The 19,966-nt window shown below is 35.4% G+C and overlaps 1 protein-coding gene across 1 annotated transcript; it reads right to left on the minus strand.

The window, feature by feature from the left end:
- Nucleotides 1–24: 24 nt before the first annotated feature.
- Nucleotides 25–19,883, minus strand: LOC138713847 (probable cytochrome P450 6a13). The gene is made up of 5 exons (XM_069846303.1): nucleotides 19,776–19,883; nucleotides 12,742–13,694; nucleotides 8,212–8,433; nucleotides 4,178–4,429; nucleotides 25–1,655 (listed from the first exon to the last, which is right to left on the minus strand). The coding sequence occupies exons 2-5, from the start codon at nucleotides 13,673–13,675 to the stop codon at nucleotides 1,480–1,482; spliced, it is 1,584 nt and encodes a 527-aa protein (XP_069702404.1). The 5' UTR covers nucleotides 13,676–13,694; nucleotides 19,776–19,883; the 3' UTR covers nucleotides 25–1,479.
- Nucleotides 19,884–19,966: the final 83 nt, after the last annotated feature.

Genomic DNA, 19,966 nt, shown 5'->3' on the forward strand with positions numbered 1-19,966 from the left:
TATCTGAAAAGTTATAGGCTGTAATAAAATTATACTTAAAAGGAATCATTTTATTGACTGTATTTTATATGTACATTGATATGTTATCTCTGGTAGATGTTCTATTATCAGGCAGTACATCTCACTTGACGATATGTGTCAAAGGAAGAACGATAATATTGTAGCATACATCTCAAGTCTAATTAGGATGCAAAGGAGGGGAAAGGAACTGACTCTACCCCATTATCTCCTGGCTTATTTGCCTCATGAGTGATGCCTTATTGGTGTCACTTATGAGGTTCTAACCAGTGTACGTACTGCTGATTAAACGTGCAGTTGATATCATAATTCATTTTTTTATGAATGGCGAATAACCTTACTCAAAAAATGAGCATTATATCCATTGGACATGCCACAATTACAAATTTCTTTTGTGGACTTCAGGAATTATGGACATTTTAATAAAGGGTGCTGCAAAACATCCTCCCTAATTTAAATTTTAATAAAGAAACAGATGGATCAAAATAAGGAAACTTTATTAATATCAATGGTGTCATAACAGTGGGAAATTTTCATTTTTTGAATAACGTGTCTCTCAAGTGGTGTCCTTCACTATCAGTGCATTGTTGAATGCGACTTCGGAAATTCTACATCACTCTAACTAGCATTTCTTGAGGAATTTCTTCCTGTATTGTATTTCTTAGGTCTGGCAAAGTCCTCGGCCGATGTTTGAACACCTCAACCTTAAGGTGCCCCAATAGAAAAACATCGCAGGGTGCAAGGTATGGTGATCGTGCTGGCCAGGGGACGTCGCCACGTGAAGAAATTAAGCGTCCGGGAAGCATCAGAGCAGCGACAAAGGAATTACCACTTACCAGAAACAATACCACAGCGTAAGCACTTTCTTCACCCGTCCACTGCATAGTTGGAATTCGTTACAGATTACAATTTGCACTAATTGAATGTCAATTCCGTGTATTCAATGTTCTATTCAATTCTTGTTGTTTTGCGCATGTCATTAAATGACAAAATCAAATTTTGATATCGCTATGACAACGCATGTAAACCTAAATTTCCCACTGTTTATATACAGTTCATAATAATACAGTTTCCTTATTTTGATCTGTTTTTTATTTAAACTTTAAATTAGGGAGGATGTTTTGCAGAGCCCTTTATTTGCATCTCTTAATCGCGAACCTCATTTCACGTATTTTCAGGTAGTGGACATAAAATATTGGACGTATAATTTATGCATATTACCAAGTGGACAACGAGTTTCTGTTCCCAAGCAAACGACAACTACAACAGAATTCAAACTTTTGGAAACATGTCTCTCGTCTACATGATGAAGTACAATCCACAAGTGTATTCATCGATGACTGCATGAAATTGACCACAAATATGACACCAGCCATCTTGGCAAACAGTTGCCTTGTAATGTGAGTTGATACGCGGCAGTGAATGTGTATCATCGACTGTCATCTTGTGAATAAAGCTCGCTTATCTTCGCTTGTCGGGTCTGTTGGTGATCTTCAAGTGGAGTCCTCCCTTTGGAGCCAAGATGAATGTGTTGTCAAACACGAGTGGTACCGGGGTCTTCTCAGAAACGTGTACCACGTAACTGGACAGCAGACTGATGAGGCCCACTTTTGTCTGCATCAGCCCGAACCTCATGCCTGTAGGAACAATAATAATAATAATAATAATAATAATAATAATAATAATAATAATAATAATAATAGTAATAAACTTTTAGGGCATTTTAATGTTATGGGGAGAGAATGGTATTTTTCAAAAACTTTTTCCCTATTTGGTGTAAAATAATAATTTATTGTATGTAGAGAGCTCATAGCTTTAGGAACTCAACCAAATATAAATATTTTGAAATTTTGAAAAAAATAATTTGGGGGCCCAAATTTGAAAAAAATATACCCAATGTAGAATTGTACTAAAACCGATATATCTAAACCCTTTTTAAAGATAGATTGAATATTTTTTTGTAATGTACGTATTTGCAAAAGCATATTCTACAAACTGTCTGTAACAGAATTTTGATATTAGTTCCTACGCTTTTAAAATAAACAATTAAAATGTAATACAAATTTTCTGATTTCCTTTCTTGCAAACAAAGGGACATATTTTTAAAATGAAATCGATTAAAAAACTTCTGTTACATAGAAAAGTATCCTAATAATCTAAAGAATGTGTGTTCTAAATTTCATGTGTGTATCTTTAATAGTTCAGAAATTATATCCATTTTTGCCTGGCAATGTAGCAAAAAAAATGAAGTTACTGGAAACCAATAAAAGTGGGCGTGTGATTTAAAAATCCATAGCGCAGGAAGTTTAAAAATGACGTCTCAACATCCGATAAGGGCAGAAATACCCACAAAATGTTATGCAATGCATTCCACACATATTAAAGAATATTTTAAAGAAACATTTTTTTTTTAATTTAATTTACCGGAAACAACAATAAAAGTGGGCGAGTGATTTAAAAATCCATAACGCAAGAAGTTTAAAAATGGCGACTCAACATCCGATAAAGGCACAAATACCCACAAAATCTTATGCAATGCATTCCACACATACTTATCAAAGAATATCTTAAAGAATTTTTTTTTTTTTTGAAAATTTAATTTACCGGAAACAACAATAAAAGTGGGCGAGTGATTTAAAAATCCATAACGCAGGAAGTTTAAAAATGGCGACTCAACATCTGATAAGGGCACAAATACCCACAAAATGTTATGCAATGCATTCCACACATATCAAAGAATATTGTAAAGAAATTTTTTTTTTTTTTTGAAAATTTAATTTACCGGAAACAACAATAAAAGTGGGCGTGTGATTTAAAAATCCATAGCGCAGGAAGTTTAAAAATGGCGACTCAACATCCGATAAGGGCACAAATACCCACAAAATGTTATGCTATGCAGTCCACACATATCACAAAGTATTTTAAAGAAAAAAATTTTTTTTTTTTTAATTTACTCATTTTTCACCAAAAAAATACCATCCTCTCCCCTTAATTTAAAGGCATTCTATTAGTCACATTTCAGCTACTTTAAGTCATCTACATTCGTCCCCTAGCTATAATCTTTGGTTCTGACTTATGGTTAGAAAGTTTGTTTACACAATCAGAAAATTCTAGGTCACATGCGGTGGTAAGAATAAACATGAGTATATAGACCTACTCATTTTTGATTACATACTCATAACATGGAAGCATAGTAGAATATACTCAAGTGTCCATCTTGTACAGAATATATACTCATGCTTGATAAGAATAAAAGCTAGTATATTCTCATATTTATAAGTTCGTTCTCATGTTATTCTGAGTATGGTTTGTAGCAGGCTCAATTCTGAGTATTTCTTGATTTGTGTTCAGTTTAAAGTTAAATTAAAATGAAATGGCATAATTTATGAACGATGTAGTGCCTCATGGAAAAATATAGAAAAAGACGTGAACTTCAACGCTTTACAAAAGTGAATGTGAAAAAGGTTAAACACGTATTTCAGGTACTACCACCATATTGGTAGTACCTGAATGACATGGTTACGTTTTCTATGCGACATCACAGAAACGTAACCATGTCAATCAGGTACTATTATCGTGTGGTAGATGATATAAACTCACTGTCCGATATTACTCGATGTCCGATACTACCCGACTCTCCCCTGCTTATTTATTTAATTTATTTATTTACTTAATACATTTATTTATTTAGTTTATTTATGTATCTATTTAATTAATTAAATTTATTTAAATATTTAATTAATTTATTTATTATTTATTTTATTTATTTACTTATTTAATTATTTATTTATCCATTATTAAAATTTACAAAAAGCAAAACATAAACCACTACAACATGCAGATAGCATGTGAAAGTCTATAAAAAACTGAGCATCACGGTGCAATGTGGTCAAAGAGGATAGGTAACATGAGTATATACTAACTTTTAAACAATCAAGAAGGCTGTAGAGATGAGTATATATTCGCGTTAGGTAGAATGTCTTTATTGTTACGAAAATGAGTATATTCTAGTGGTTACGAGTATATAATCACAGGAAGTGCTCATACTCATAAGTATAAACCTTGAGAAAGTACTTAAGCTTTATTCTTACTACCCAATATCTTTGAATGCCAGTGCATGTAGGCCTACATTATCTCAGTTGCTACTGTAGTAGCTCACCTATGCAGATCCTGGGCCCCTCTCCGAACGGCAGGTACGTGTACTGGGGTCTCCTGCTCTTCTCCCGGTCGCTGAATCGCTCCGGATCGAACCTCTCTGGCTCGGGGTAGTACTTGGGGTCGTAGTGCAGTCCCATCACGGGGATGAACACTCGCATGCCTTTCTCCAGCACTGCATCGGTTCCTGGTATCTTGTACGGCTTCGCGCACTCTCTGAACAAATTCTGCACTGGCGGGTATTTCCGGAGAGTTTCTGTAACAGAAAAAAGTGACATATTAAGTACTTACCTCACTGATCTGCAAACAACACGGTTTGGGATTTACTATTGCAATGCTTTCCGCAGAATAACAATATCGTTTGTTTATTTATTTGCTTACGTATAGCAATTTTTCATAATTATCTCATTTTTTTTTCTTAATTCAAATGAAGTTTCAAAATGCGGATGACGTGAATATGTTAGGAGAAAATCCACAAACGATTAGGGAAAACGCGGGAATTTTACTGGAAGCAAATAAAGAGATAGGTTTAGAAGTAAATCCCGAAAAGACAAAGTATATGATTAGGGGAGAGTCGGGTAGTATCGGACATCGGGTAGTATCGGACAGTGCGTTTCTTTCATCTACCACCATATGGTAGTACCTGAATGGCATGGTTACGTTTCTCTATTCGACATCACAGAAACGTAACCATGTCAATCAGGTACTATCATCGTGTGGTAGATGAAAGAAACTCACTGTCCGATATTACCCGATGTCCGATACTACCCGACTCTGCCCTATGTCTCGCGACGAGAATATTCTACGAAATGGAAATATAAAAATTGGAAAATTATCTTTTGAAGAGGTGGAAAAGTTCAAATATCTTGGAGCAACAGTAACAAATATAAATGATAGTCGGGAGGAAATTAAACACAGAATAAATATGGGAAATGCCTGTTATTATTCGGTTGAGAAACTTTTATCATCCAGTCTGCTGTCAAAAATCTGAAAGTTAGAATTTATAAAACAGTTATATTACCGGTTCTTCTGTATGGTTGTGAAACTTGGACTCTCACTTTGAGAGAGGAACAGAGATTAAGGGTGTTTGAGAATAAGGTGCTTAGGAAAATATTTGGGGCTAAAAGGGATGAAGTTACAGGAGAATGGAGAAAGTTACACAACACAGAACTGCACGCATTGTATTCTTCACCTGACATAATTAGGAACATTAAATCCAGACGTTTGAGATGGGTAGGGCATGTAGCACGTATGGGCGAATCCAGAAATGCATATAGAATGTTAGTTGGGAGGCCGGAGGGAAAAAGACCTTTAGGGAGGCCGAGACGTAGATGGGAAGATAATATTAAAATGGATTTGAGGGAGGTGGGATATGATGATAGAGAATGGATTGATCTTGCTCAGGATAGGGACCAATGGCGGGCTTATGTGAGGGCGGAATGAACCTCCGGGTTCATTAAAAGCCAGTAAGTAAGTAAGTATGAAGTTTCAAAACTGAAACGAATAAGGGGGTAGGTTCCAAAAAATTAAGAACTTGGGGAAGGCAATTTTTTTAAATATATTTACTTTTATTTAGGAATAGCCTCTTTCCTGGGTGTGGAAACCTCATTCTAATGTACAGGTCATGAAGACAGAGGGCTCTGTCTTTACGCCCCCTCCCCCAAGCGCCTTGTAATGATGGGTATTTGATATCATAGTCTATGAAGAAAGAAGTTGCTATGACAACACAATGTATTAAATATTATAGTATTGACAACTTGTTTCATAATGTTAACTTTATGGTACGTTTTAGTTGGTATGGTAACATTTTACGGCATTAGTACAATAATGTGGCATATTATGCAAGATTTTCATTAACGATAAAGACTGTTTATAATCCTGGAGTACAGAAAATATTGATATCATTGTCACCATGATAAAGGAACGTTAATTGTAACATCGAGAAAGCTTTTGACACTACCAATCATATAATTTACTTTTGTACAAGTTACATGCTATTGGAGTTACAGGTATAATTTTAAAATTACTCCGATTATACTTTAGTAACTGGAGACGGATGATCAAAATTGAAGATCAAATTAGTAAAATATATTTATGCTCGACCATGCCGAAATGTAGTAATTATACACCTCGTAGCAGCCCTTTAATGGACCTCATTAAAGTACACCTATTCATTAAAGTTCAGGTGTTCCACCAATCAGAAAATACCATTGTAGCAATATGAAAGCGCAAATATCGATTATTCTCGGATATGCAATCGAAAGACAACAGTAAATAAATAAATCACCTATATTTGAAATAAAGTCACTTCTGGTACTATAATAATTAGCGTTAATTGTAAATAATATTAAAATAAATTCAATTTGTCATCTCGTTTTTCAATGTCAAGGTCAATGTCGACATCTGTTTCTCGGAAAAATATCAATACTTTCGCGTCAGCGCACATCTCACAATTTACGAGGTATTGCACAAGGTCAGTTCCGCTCCTCAGTCAGATAAGAATAACATGAATACTTATGAATAATTTCAAGTTAGAAATATGGTCGAGCATAAAAAGTCGTATGAAACTTGAGTATAATGGTAATTAAGACGCTCGTATGAAAATTATGAAACTCGCTTTCGCTCGTTTCATAAACATACTCGCGTCATAATTACTACCATTATAGGCTCGTTGTATAATGTACTATTTAAAAATTGATATAGGTATACCAAAAGGAACAATTTTGGAACCTTTTTGTGATATTTCATTGTAGCTGTCATCATATTTAAATTTCTAGTTCATTTCTCTATTCAGCTTATAATTTTCTTAATAATTTATGAACTCCGAACAAACACGACCACTGCTAATTCGGTCCTCAAATTTATTAAAAATTATTACATCCCCTTGTTTCCCCTTATTTGCATTATAATTTTATCCTAGTTGTATTTTGTGGATTTTAATCTCGAAGACTCGAAGTCTACCAAAGAAAGGAAGTCCAATCAGACACAAGAATTAGGACAACCATCCCACGTGACACAACACAGTACAGTATTAACAATGAGTGTTTTTCTCACGAACTGAGTTGTCCATGTGGACATATTCATTATGCAGTATATATTATACTGCCTACAGCACATTAGCGTACAATATAGAGAATGAAGTTAAATTGAAAAATAGTCATAATATGGATATTTAAACACATTTTTGAAAATGGTGGCCTTTCATTTCGATATAGACTTCAGTTCTAATGTGCATATTATCGCACTATAGACTATTGTACCTAATCCCAATTACCTGTTTCGTCCTTCGTACTAGTAACTCATGTTGAAATAATTCTGTACCTACTCTATAAAAGAGTACCTTACGTACTGTAATTTCAATCTTCACTTCTGCCCGATCCGAAAAGATAAAATCACTTAGACATACTATCTACTGTCCGTCCAAGTGGTTATGTCGTAGGGTCGTAGAAAGGGAGGAAATCACATGGCAGTTAATTACTTAACGAGGCCCTTTTATTTAAGTTATTTTAAACAGTTGTATAATATTACGTAGACGTCCAATTCCCAACAGAAATTAATGTTCTCTGAAAAGAGCTAAGACAGCCCAGCCACTAGCTGGCGAATAAGATCTGGTGAGGGAAACCGGGATGCGACATAGGCAAACGGACGACAGTACCTGTGCGAAAATGATTTAATATTGAAAGCTCTTTCGTCAATGGAAGATGCGAACATATTTTTGGAACGTACTGTTTACTATGACCGTAAGGCTACTATGACTGTATATGCGGTCTTGGATCTGTGTGGACGGTTGAACTTCATTAGTAGAAGGGGTGGGAGTGAAGTACATTAAAAAACTCATGTCCAATAAAAATTGAAGTAAAAATAAAATGATGTCCCTGTATAACGTGACTTAGAAATTGTATGTCGCATTATTATTGTTAACTGTCTACAGAAAAGGAAGTACACTTGTACAGCAGGTACCCATTTTCCCTTTCTTGAAAATATATGAGAAGAGTTCATGAGTTGGTTGAATATATTCCACGCAGTGTTCTCACTTACCGTTTACAACTTTGTCCAGATACTCCATCTCGAATAAAGATTCATACGTAATATTGCCATCATGTTTGCGTAGCACTGCGTCTATCTCCTCCCGGACTCTTTCTTGGATATCCGTGTTTACGGCCAGCTCGTACAGACAGAATGTCATTGTGGTGGAAGAGGTCTCGAACCCGGCGTTGAAGAACACAAAAGCCTGGGCTGCTACCACGTCCATTGTTATTTCTGTAACACGAATGTGCTTAATTATTTGCGATAATTATGTATTCCTGAAGTGACATATTACAATATTTTTGACAAGCTTTTTGCAAACAAAACGTTAGGTGCTCAGCATGTGAAGATGACCAAATGTTTTCAGGTTTTCAGTTCGAAGGTTGGCCTGAGGCTTTAGAACAGTACATGCAATGTGGAAATTTTACAAGACTTTGAATATCCATTTTACTATACTAAAAGCCAGGTTATGAACCGACTAAACCGGAAGCAACGTTCTGTTGCTCTCTTTCAGAGCTCTGTTGCCACATAGTGGCGCGAGATTCAAAGCGTGTTCAGCGTTTGTCACCGATATGTTTAAAATAACTACTGTCTGTAGTTCTCGATAACACTATCTACAATATTAGTAATTAAAATTACTGTTTTTAAGAAATCACGAGCTAATGACGCTGGTACAAAATGCGACTCGTAATGCGCGTGGTGCTGCAAATGAACTAGGAAGTTTGGCTACACTGTCTCCTTGATTCCGTTGTCAGATTTTCGTTAGCAGACGACATTTTCACGCGAGGTCCAATGAAAAGCTCCGTTCTCCTTTTCCCCTCCACCCCCACACTGAACGTGCCATCACTGCACAGGCTACCCCTCTAACCCATCGAGCACAGAATGCATAGAGTAGATATAAACAGCTTGGAGGTGAAGCCGCTTTTGTGGACAGTCGCCATTATGATGCTACCAAAACATTGGGCTCCCGGTTAGCACATGGGCAGTTGATTGTGATGTTGCATCGTTGTTTTAATTAATAAATTAACTAATTTCAATATGCCTACATGTTCTGCGTATGGTTGCACTAACAGGCTTTCAAAAAAAAAAAATCCTGGAATAACTTTTCACAGGTAAATATGCATGTGTGAAATGTACTTATTACCGGTAGGCTAGATACGGTAATGAATGATTTAGCCTAAGTTAGTCGGTTAGATTCGTATTGTTTACGTATTTGTTTGATTAAGATAAAGGATTAGTGTATTGATATTATTGTAATTAATTTTTATAATCACTAAATCAGACTTACGCTTTGTACACTTAGCATTTACGAGCGAAGCTAACCTAACAACCCAAGTTGGAAGTTTGTGTCGCGTGCTATAGAAAATGGGTGTACCAAGGTTTCTCTTCAACCGAATGCACGTATTCGTTTGATGAAAAAGAAATATTGCATTAATATTATTGTAATTAATTTTTATAATCACGAAATCAGACATGCTTTGCAGACTTAGCATCTACGAGCGAAGCTAACCTAACAACCCGTGTTGGAAGTTTGTGTCGCGTGCTATAGAAAATGGGTGTACCGAGGTTTCTCTTCAACCGAATGCACGTATTCGTTTTATGAAGAAAAAGAAATAGTGTATTAATATTATTATAATTAATTTTTATAATCACGAAATCAGACTTATGCTTTGCAGATTTAGTAGCTGCATTAACTCCATCGTGATCTAACTTGACCCACTTGGTAATAAAACTTCACTTTTGTTCGCCGTTATAATCTAATTATATACTATAAACGAAGAGCCCATCAAATATTATATGGTTAAGAGCATTCCACTTTTTCTCTAAACAAAAATCGGGACATCTATACGAAATACTGGCAAAAGGAAGAGAATGATAATTTGCGTTAAGAAGCAAGTTGCATTATTAAATCGAAGCAAATGGATCAATCTATGAAAGTACTTATTATAGGCTAGCATTTTTATTTGGACTAGTAGCAAAATAAGGTCAAACTGTTAGCTTCCTTTTTTTTTATCATTATTGTTTGTTTAACTTTCCAGAGTACCTATTAAATACCATACTGCAATTTGAAGAGCTGTCAATTTAAATATGTATATATGTGATTTATCGATTACAGTTTTGCAATTTTTGCTAAAAATACGTGCCTAGGGATTCTGTATTACGAAACAAACAAGGAAGTGTGAGTCCTCCAGGAAATTAGCGACATATGGAATTCCTATTATCATAAGATCTTCTATAACGTAATTGCTATTTTGCAATGTTTTGGTAGCAACAAGATGGCGTCAGGCCCATCAAACCGGCTTCACTCCGTCCAATGGTATTAAGATGCTAGTGTCTACTCTATGTATTCTGTGCCCGTTGCTCTAACCCGCACTTTCCTCTCGCCATCCCACCTACTTCCTGTTTAGTCGGTTCATAACCTGGCTTTTAGTATAGGTGCTCAACTGACATGAGCAGAAAATCATTTGCAAGAGATGAATTTAAAGGACTACAGAAAACACGCTATTCCACTTTCAAACAGACCAATTACAAGGACAATTAGAGCTATAGAACAGTTAAAGTAAACCCCAGGTGTCAGCGTGAAAGAAGCAATTGAAGGGTTCAAGCGCCATTTACTAAAACCGTAGAAAACAAGGGCTAAAATGAAGTTATTACCATAATTCAATGGAAACATATAGCAAGTAATATAAAGTATACACATTAAAACTAAATGATATGTCAATCTTAATTAAATTATTGTATTCACTTAACTTTAACCCTTGCTTTCTCCGTTTTTAATAAATGGCGCTTGGCCCACTGTGGCTCTGAACCCTTCAATTAAAGAGGAACTCCTCGAAGTCTATCACATTCAATTTAAACGACACAGAATAACTTCCTCGCTTGTTGCTCATCTTCATACTCACACCTGACACTAATCTCTTTCTCTGAATGACTGGCTTTGGAAGTACTGTAAATGAAAACCGATACCATCAGTAGAAGAAGAAGAAAGGGAATTTGTCTCTCTGTATGTGCTGTAACAGTGAAAGAACTAACGGGACAGAGAGTACGGAAAATAGTTTGAGGATAAACATGCAAAGAGAGATGTTGTTGCTCTTTGTCAACACGGAAACAATTGGAGAAGTAACAGGACAACAGGACAGAGGATGGTTTTATAAGCGGGTTTTACCTTGCAATCTTTCCATGAGCATTTTTGATTGATTGTTTGATTGAATGATAATGTAGACTACTGTGTAGAAGTCTTAGTCAGGAATTCAGAAGCTACAGTCTTCTATGTCGGAGGGATCTAATATGCGGGTATATATTTTTAACGTTTTCCTCTTAAAAAGAGAGGGGGGATCTAATAATCGAATAAATACGATATGTAAAAGCCTTATTGACTATTTTCCGAGGAGAATGAGGATTGCAAATTCTTTATGAAAAGAAAAAAAAAATGATAGCACGAAGTGACCATATAACATTGAGCGTATTCCGAATTTCAGCGCTGAGCAATCTGATGGCATCACGGTGTTCCGAATTTCACCGATGGAGTCACTGATGCTCCACCGGTGTCGCGCCGGTGCCATCTGCTTGCAGAGGTGGTGGCAGTCTTCATCAGCCGCTCTGATTGGTTCTTGTATAGGGCGGGAATTAGCAGACGAATGACATCGTGCACTGTTGTGTCATGGCGGTGTGTTTTGCTGTATTGTGTGTAATGAGCACAACGTAAAAACAATATGGTAATGGCTTACGAGCGAACATGTCAACGGACCAGTTATTACTACCGGTTCAAGAAATAAATTGTGTATGCTCTCTTTTCTTTGAACGAGATGGCAGTACGGAAATTTCGCAAAATTCTGCTAGCGTAGCACAGATAACAGCTTATACAGTCGCCATGACAGCCATCGATCCTTCCAGCAGTTTTGTTCCTATTTCGCTGCAGCGTGACGTCATTGTTGTCCACCGGTCCGGTGAGATTCGGAATACGCTGATTACTAGTGGATGGTCGGCATGGAAGAAAAATCTAAGAAAGATTTTACTCTCCTACCCAACTGTAAGACATGGCTTCGGGGAGAGAAAATTCTCAAACAATTAAAGCTAGTTTTCTTACGTGTTGATATTCTCCATGTGAGCTCTCCAGACTGTGAAAGAGGTTTCAGTACAATGAACTTAATAATGCAACCTCTGAGAAACTCTTTGTATATACCATCTTCCGTACCTGATGTTTATAACGTTAATTGGACCTACACTACACCTACAGAACCTTGAAGAATACATCAAGGTCTGGATCCAAACTCGTACGCATGCCGATGACAACCAAAGAAAAAAGTCGAATCTACTCGTGCAGGAGCCTAATGGGTACTCAAGCCTGTGAAAGATTTTCACGCACTTTTTGACAGGAATTATGCCCTTCAGTACACCTACACCTAGCGCGTAGAAGAAACTTAATAATAGAAAATGTGATTAGTACAAGACGAATCAGGTGTGGAGCGGAACCAATTTAAAATTGATCTCTGATTAAAGAAAAAAAAAGTAAGCATAATATATGTTACAATTAACAATTACCAAAAGATTTCTCATCTTCTTCATTCTCTTCTAACTTGTACCGTGATCCATTGACTGAGTTATCCTGGTCCTGCGGGTTGTTCTTCAGTTGTATCAGTAGCTGCATGAAGTCGTTGCGTTGAACGTTGTTGTTTTCTCGGTATTCCACAGTTTCATTCACCATTTTTCTGAAATAGTTACTGACATCTGATGGTGTAAATGATAAGCCCAATTTTCTTGCTAGAGGTGACGAGAAAAAGTTTACAATTCGGAAAACAGTCATCCTGAACGAGGGTGAGAAAATCTTTCTTCCCCACTGCCTGAACTCTGCGTCTGGATTCTTCAAGCAATTGCACTGTATTCCAAAAGCACAAGATGCTATGACGTCTGTAGTAAATCGTGCAAGAATATCTTTAACCTCAATTGTTTCACCAGCATGTTCTTGAAGTACAGATTTCAGTTCCTTACCACATTCCACCAACGTGCCAAACATCATCTTCATTTTTCCAGACGTGAAAGTAGGAGTCAGTTTAACTCTGAGATGCCTCCATTTTGTACCAGATAGAAAGAATAAATTCATTTGCAGTGGTTCAGCCTTCTCATTGATTTTTATTCCCCGGCTATGGAAATGATCAAAATCTCTGAGAAGAATGTTCTTTATGAGTTCGGTGTCTCGAACTAGAAGAAACTTTGTACTGAATCCATGAAGGCCTACAAGTCTGTGGCCCTCTGTTTCATTATAGATCTTTTTAAATAACAATTGTGTGTTTGTGTTCTTCAAAATCACGTTGCCAAAGTTTCCGAAGGGAAAAGTAGGATTTGCGTTGTATATTCCAAGTTTAGTCCAATAGGAATAACTCGACTTCTTGTAGAAATACGCCAAAATTAAAACAACCGCTGATAATGCAAGTGCTTGCAGTGGAAGTGAATTCAGCACATTCAGCATCGTGTCCATGATCAGCTGCAGTCCAGTACTGAAAAGAAAAAAAAAAAATTTACAAATAAGAAAATACAATCCGGGTCTGGATTGAAATACTAGCTTCCAGACTTTCGGTTGATCGAGATAATTATATTATTTTTATTTTTTGTGTGTACATCTCATGAATCTTCATAATCTAAATAAAGCCTGAAGACAAAAATATTAATAACATATAGAAATATAAACGCAATACTGGCCTTAGCTCTGCCAGATTAAATAAATAAATTATTATTATTATTATTATTATTATTATTAATATTATTTTTAATTAAATGGGGTTAATATCATGTCCGATTGAGGATTTGGTATCAATTCTAGGGGTGTTGTCCTTTAGAATGTATTTTATTGAAGGAAACGCTACATTTTTTTGTTTTTGTTTTCCGCACTGCTGATAATTATAACCAGGCTTCGAGACTTGGGACCCGATAAAATAAGTTTACTGTGCATGCACTATAGGTTGTTGACTCGCTGCAGGTAGATAGAGATGTGTTGAGGTAACAACGTTGCTATTTAGAGTAGAGTACGGTAGTATGGGGAAACACACGCATACGTACATCCTGAAGTAAATATACATTACACAATGATAATGTCAAAAGAATGTGAAAAGCATTTATTCTCCTATCTTTTATAAGCATTTGTGTTTAATTATACACAGTGTTAATGGTGGAAATAAGCATGTAGCAATGTTAATTTTTTCATTTTTCCTATTGGTCATCTTTAGGAAGTGCAGTTACAGTACCGAATTGCAATGTACTATACAAGATACATTTTCAGCATCTCAAACGTAAATCTTTTTCGGTTATCTACCAAACACAGTTTGTACTGTAGAAAGCTGTGCTCTAAGTCGCATGACGTGATAGGAGCAAAACGAAAAAACCTAACATCATTGCAGTCTCTAAGAGACAGTCCTTTATTCTCGGGTGACTCTATGTCCACTAATTTGTTGTTTATGTTACACAATGTTCCATATCCATTTTTTTTTACATAAAATTGATTTCCACTTCTGTTTTACACGTTCAGTAACCGGTGTACTTGATGTCACATTAATTCTCTGCATCATTTTCTAAATTAATTTGAGGGCTTCCGGCATCTCTTGCTCTGACTTTTCTAACCGTGTAATAGTTTCAGACACAGTTTGTATGAAAACCAAATTATTCGTCAGAACCTTCAAATCCAGAGCGTTTTCCTTTGCGTATTTGTTGGCATTCATTCTACAGTACCCCCACCCAATGTAAGCTTTACCACTATACTCAGTACGCCGTTATGCGGATTTCCCACTGAACTCCTCTATTGGGTCGGAAGTCTCGAAGCCTGATTATAACGTACCTGACCATCACTTCTATCATATTTGCGCGAGACAATTGACATTGATGTATCTCATCAAACCCTACAAAATCACTCGCTGAAAGTAACGTTACTTGTCATTAATTCACCTCTTCACCAATTGCTTCCTAACATTTTCACTGACAGTAGGGTATTTATTACTAATCTATAACCTTATCAAATCATACCTCACCTTATCACTCACTGACAGTGTGATTGGTTGTCACTAATCTATCTCATCAAATCCTGCTTAACATTGTCATTGACAGTGGGGCTCTTGTCACTGATCCATCTCATGAAATTCTACCTAACCTTGTCACTGACAGTAGAGCTACCTGTCACTACTCCGTCTTCTCATGAAATTCTACCTAAACTTGTCACGGATAATAGAACTTCTTGTCACAAATCCAATTCTTCATTAAACCCTACCTAACATCACTAACAGTAGGGCTATCCGTCACTAATCCATCTCTCATGGAATTATACCTAACCTTGTTACTGACAGTAGAGCTACCTGTCACTACTCCGTCTTCTTATGAAATTCTACCTAAACTTGTCACGGATAATAGAGCTTCTTGTCACTAATCCAATTCTTCATTAAACCCTACCTAACATCACTAACAGTAGGGCTATCCGTCACTAATCCATCTCTCATGGAATTATGCCTAACCTTGTCACTGACAGTAGAGCTACCTGTCACTACTCCGTCTTCTTATGAAATTCTACCTAAACTTGTCACGGATAATAGAACTTCTTGTCACAAATCCAATTCTTCATTAAACCCTACCTAACATCACTAACAGTAGGGCTATCCATCACTAATCCATCTCTCATATAATTCTACCTAACCTTGTCACTGAATTCCTACTTATCACTAACCTGTCTTCTTATCAAATTCTAACCAACCTTACCACTGATAGTGGGGCTGCTTGTCAAGAAGACGTGAGTAGGGAGAGACAGTGAAAGAAACCAAATATTTTCTGATAATAACATAAATGCATACCAGGCATATTAACTATCTCTTTGGTTTTATTTACTTATTTACTTAATTAATTAATTTTATGCTCAACCATGCCTAAATGCAGTAATTATACACCTGGTAGCAGCCCTTTAATGGACCTTATTAAAATATACCTATTCATTAAAGTTCAGGTGTTCCATCAATCAGAAAATACCATTGTAGCGATATGAAAGCGCAAGTATCGATTATTCTCGGATATGCAATTGAAAAACAATTAGCGCGAGATTAGACAAAGTAATGTCTAATTGAATTTCAAGGTTATATAAAGATTAATGTTTGTTTTACTCTCTAGGTTATATCAAGGTCAATGTAAACATTTTTTTCTCGGAAAAAATCAATACTTTCGCGTCTGCGCACATCTCACAATTTACGAGGTATTGCACAAGGTCAGTTCCACTCCTCAGTCAGATAAGAATAACATGAATACTTATGAATAATTTCAAGTTAGAAATATGGTCGAGCATAAAAAGTCGTATGAAACTTGGTTATAATGGTAATTAAGACGCTCGTATGAAAATTATGAAACTCGCTTGCGCTCGTTTCATAAACATGCTCGCGTCTTAATTACTACCATTATAGGCTCGTTGCATAATGTACTATTTTCATTCAGTCATTTGATTTTATCATCTTTATGTTCAAGGGGAGACGTAGTACACTGTAATTATGTAATTTATCACTGATCCCACAATTTTTTAGCTATCCATCTGAAATTTGGTACAGGTATTTACAATGGCTGACTCTATTGTAATAGTTAATTACAATACCGTAGCTTGTCAGGAAGCTTAATTACGAACCCACCTAATCTAACCAGATATCACAACATATAAGGAACGTTTCCTCATCATCTGTTAAAGATATGATTCTGAAATTTTGTACACATTTGCTCTACATTATATGTAACAAATTCCTGAAGACAGAATGTTAAAACTTCAAGTGTTTTCTTTCAAACTAAATTAAAAAAAAATGTAGTAAGTAGTATTTAAAAAAATATCTTTCCTTTGCCAAATTAAAGTTCTTTAAATATTCACCTAAAAGCAAATATTCTGTAGGAAAATTTGCATTATGTAATACTAAAGGAGTGTGCAAAATTTCATTACTTTATCTCAAATAGTTTCTGAGAAAATGTTCCTTCTTTATTGATAATTGCGTATTGCAGATAACAAGTTGTGAAGTTTGAATATGCATGCCTCATGATTAATTATTTTTTTACCTCTTGTAACCCACAAGAACAACAACAGACAATGTTTATAGCACACGAAGGAATTGGTAAATCAATTATTCTAAATCCTGAAGAGGAGTCATTTTTACAATGATTTTCTAGTCCAAGTTCCTCTCCAATCTTCTCTAGAACTAGTCTGTGGCTCTTCTTGATTGACACCCATTTAGACTAACATTGGGCCCGTAAAACTTTATGGAGTGTTTCCCAACATTATGTTTTTAAGGGGAGAGGATGGTATTTTTTGGTGAAAAATGAGTAAATAAAAAAAAAATTCTTTAAAATACTCTGTGATATGTGTGGAATGCATAGCATAACATTTTGTGGGTATTTGTGCCCTTATCGCATGTTGAGTCGCCATTTTTAAAATTCTTGCGTTATGGATTTTGAAATCATTCGCCAACTTTTAATGTTGTTTCCAGTAAATTAAATTTTCAAAAAAAAAAAAAAAAAAAAAAAAAAAACTCTTTGATATGTGTGGAATGCATTGCATAACACTTTGTGCCTTATCGGATGTTGAGACGTCATTTTTAAACTTCCTGCGCTATGGATTTTTAAATCACACGCCCACTTCTATCCGTTTCCAGTAACTTCATTTTTTTGCTACATTGCCAGACAAATATGGATATAATTTATGAACTATTAACGATACATGCATGAAATTTAGAACACACATTCTTTAGACTATTAGGAAACTTTTATCTGTAACATAATTTTGTTAATTGATTTAATTTTAAAAATACGTCCGTTTGTTTGCAAGAAAGAAAATCAGAAAATTGTTATTAAATTTTAATTGTTTATTTTACAAACGTAGGGACTAATATAAAAATTCTGTTGCAGACAGTTTGTAGAACATGCTTTTGAAAATACATTGCAAAAACTGTTTGAATCTATCTTTAAAAACGATTTAAATATATCGGTTTTAGTACAATCCTGCATTGGGTATATTTTTTTCAAATTTGGGCCCCCAAATACTGTTTTTTTCTTCAAAATATTTATATTTGGTTGAATTGCTACAGCTATGAGCTGTAAAAAAAATTAATATTTTACACCAAATAGGAAAAAAAGTTTTAAAAAATACCATCATCTCCCCTTAACCAGTTTTTAGAAAAAGTGATTTTTGGTCAGTTTGGACATACATCTCCCCTTAAGATCATCATTGACTTGAATAAAGGTGTAGAAGTTTTCACTGACGGTGCAACACCATGTTTGGTAAGAAAAGCGGATTGTTTAAAAAAAAATTAAAGCTGTGACACTACTGTTTTTAGGTAAACATTGACACAAAAGCTGTTGTTGAAGTCAAAAAAGACGTTAATTTTGTAAAGGAATTGGAGGGATGTTTTCTACATTAATGATATCAAACATTTCATATCATACTTCTTCTGTCAACACAGTTTTAGCTATATTTTCCATAGAGCGTGACTTGAGATTGGGCCTGTAATTCAAAACTAAACCTAATTGTAATTTCAAAACATTAGATTATTAAATAAATTTTATGCTCGACCATGCCGAGATGTAGTAATTATACACCTGGTAGCAGCCCTTTAATGGACCTCATTAAAATAAACCTAATCCTTAAAGTTCAGGTTTTACACCAATCAGAAAGCACCATTGTAGCAATATGAAAGCGCAAGTATCGATTATTCTCGGATATGCAATGGAAAGACAACTAGCGAAACGTCACAGAGGCTGCAAATCCAATACTGTCGTAGAAGATTATGTTCTGTTACTATAATAATTAGAGTTAATTGTAAATAATATTCAAATAAATTCAGTATGTCATCTCGTTTTTCAATGTCTAAATCAATTTCCAGGTTATATAAAGATTAATGTTCATGTTATTCTCTAGATTATATCAAGGTCAATGACATTTGAGGCGTTCAGAAGTCAACATGATTATCTCCTTTTCCAAAGATTTTGAGATAGTCAAGGTTAAAGTTAAACACACACTATTAATTCTGTGATGTAGTCGAGAAGAATATTGCAGTCTATGGGCTTTTTACTGAACTATGGGGCAAATTACATTGACCAAAGAAAATATGGTCAATTTAATACATTGCCAACTTATAAACTCTGAAATAACCAAAAGTGGAGTTAATCATGTTGACTTCTGAACGCCTCATTTGTTCCTCGGAAAAAATCAATACTTTCGCGTCTGCGCACATCTCACAATTTAAGAGGTTACACAAGGTTTTGCACACGGTCACTTCCGCTCCTCTGAAGAATAATATGAGTACTTATGAATAATTTCAAGTAAGAAGTATGGTCGAGCATAAAAATTCGTATGAAACTTGCCTATAATGGTAATTAAGACGCTCGTATGAAAATTATGAAACTCGCTTGCGCTCGTTTCATAAACAAAAATTCTCGCGTCTTAATTACTACCATTATAGGCTCGTTGCATAATGTACTATTATAACCCGATGTTGAAGCATTTCAAAAACTACATTACGAACAATATGACGTTATTGCTTGTTGTGCTAACTTATAATTCTAATGAGTAATGGGTACGTTACCAGATCTTGTCTTCGTGCCTGCTGATACTGACGGAAATCAGCAGGTGAACCAGGTGAACACTCCCTGTTTAAGATAACTGATAAAGCTCACATGTTTGTTTATTTTTGCTCATTTTGCAACTCACCATGAGAACGTGTTTTCTTAATCATCTGAAGTGATTATTTGTATTGAAACAGTGATATAGAATATC

Source organism: Periplaneta americana, chromosome 14 (assembly GCF_040183065.1).
Source record: "Periplaneta americana isolate PAMFEO1 chromosome 14, P.americana_PAMFEO1_priV1, whole genome shotgun sequence".
Taxonomy (NCBI): domain Eukaryota; kingdom Metazoa; phylum Arthropoda; class Insecta; order Blattodea; family Blattidae; genus Periplaneta; species Periplaneta americana.

What these genes read in the sequence shown, in the direction of transcription:
- LOC138713847 (XM_069846303.1), bottom strand. Translation starts at nt 13,675, where the DNA reads ATGGACACGATGCTGAATGTGCTGAATTCACTTCCACTGCAAGCACTT. An exon ending in AGAAGATGAGAAATCTTTTG is followed by an intron (nt 8,434 to 12,741) that starts GTAATTGTTAAT and finishes TTCGTGTTACAG; the next exon opens with AAATAACAATGGACGTGGTA. An exon ending in TCTGGACAAAGTTGTAAACG is followed by an intron (nt 4,430 to 8,211) that starts GTAAGTGAGAAC and finishes TTTCTGTTACAG; the next exon opens with AAACTCTCCGGAAATACCCG.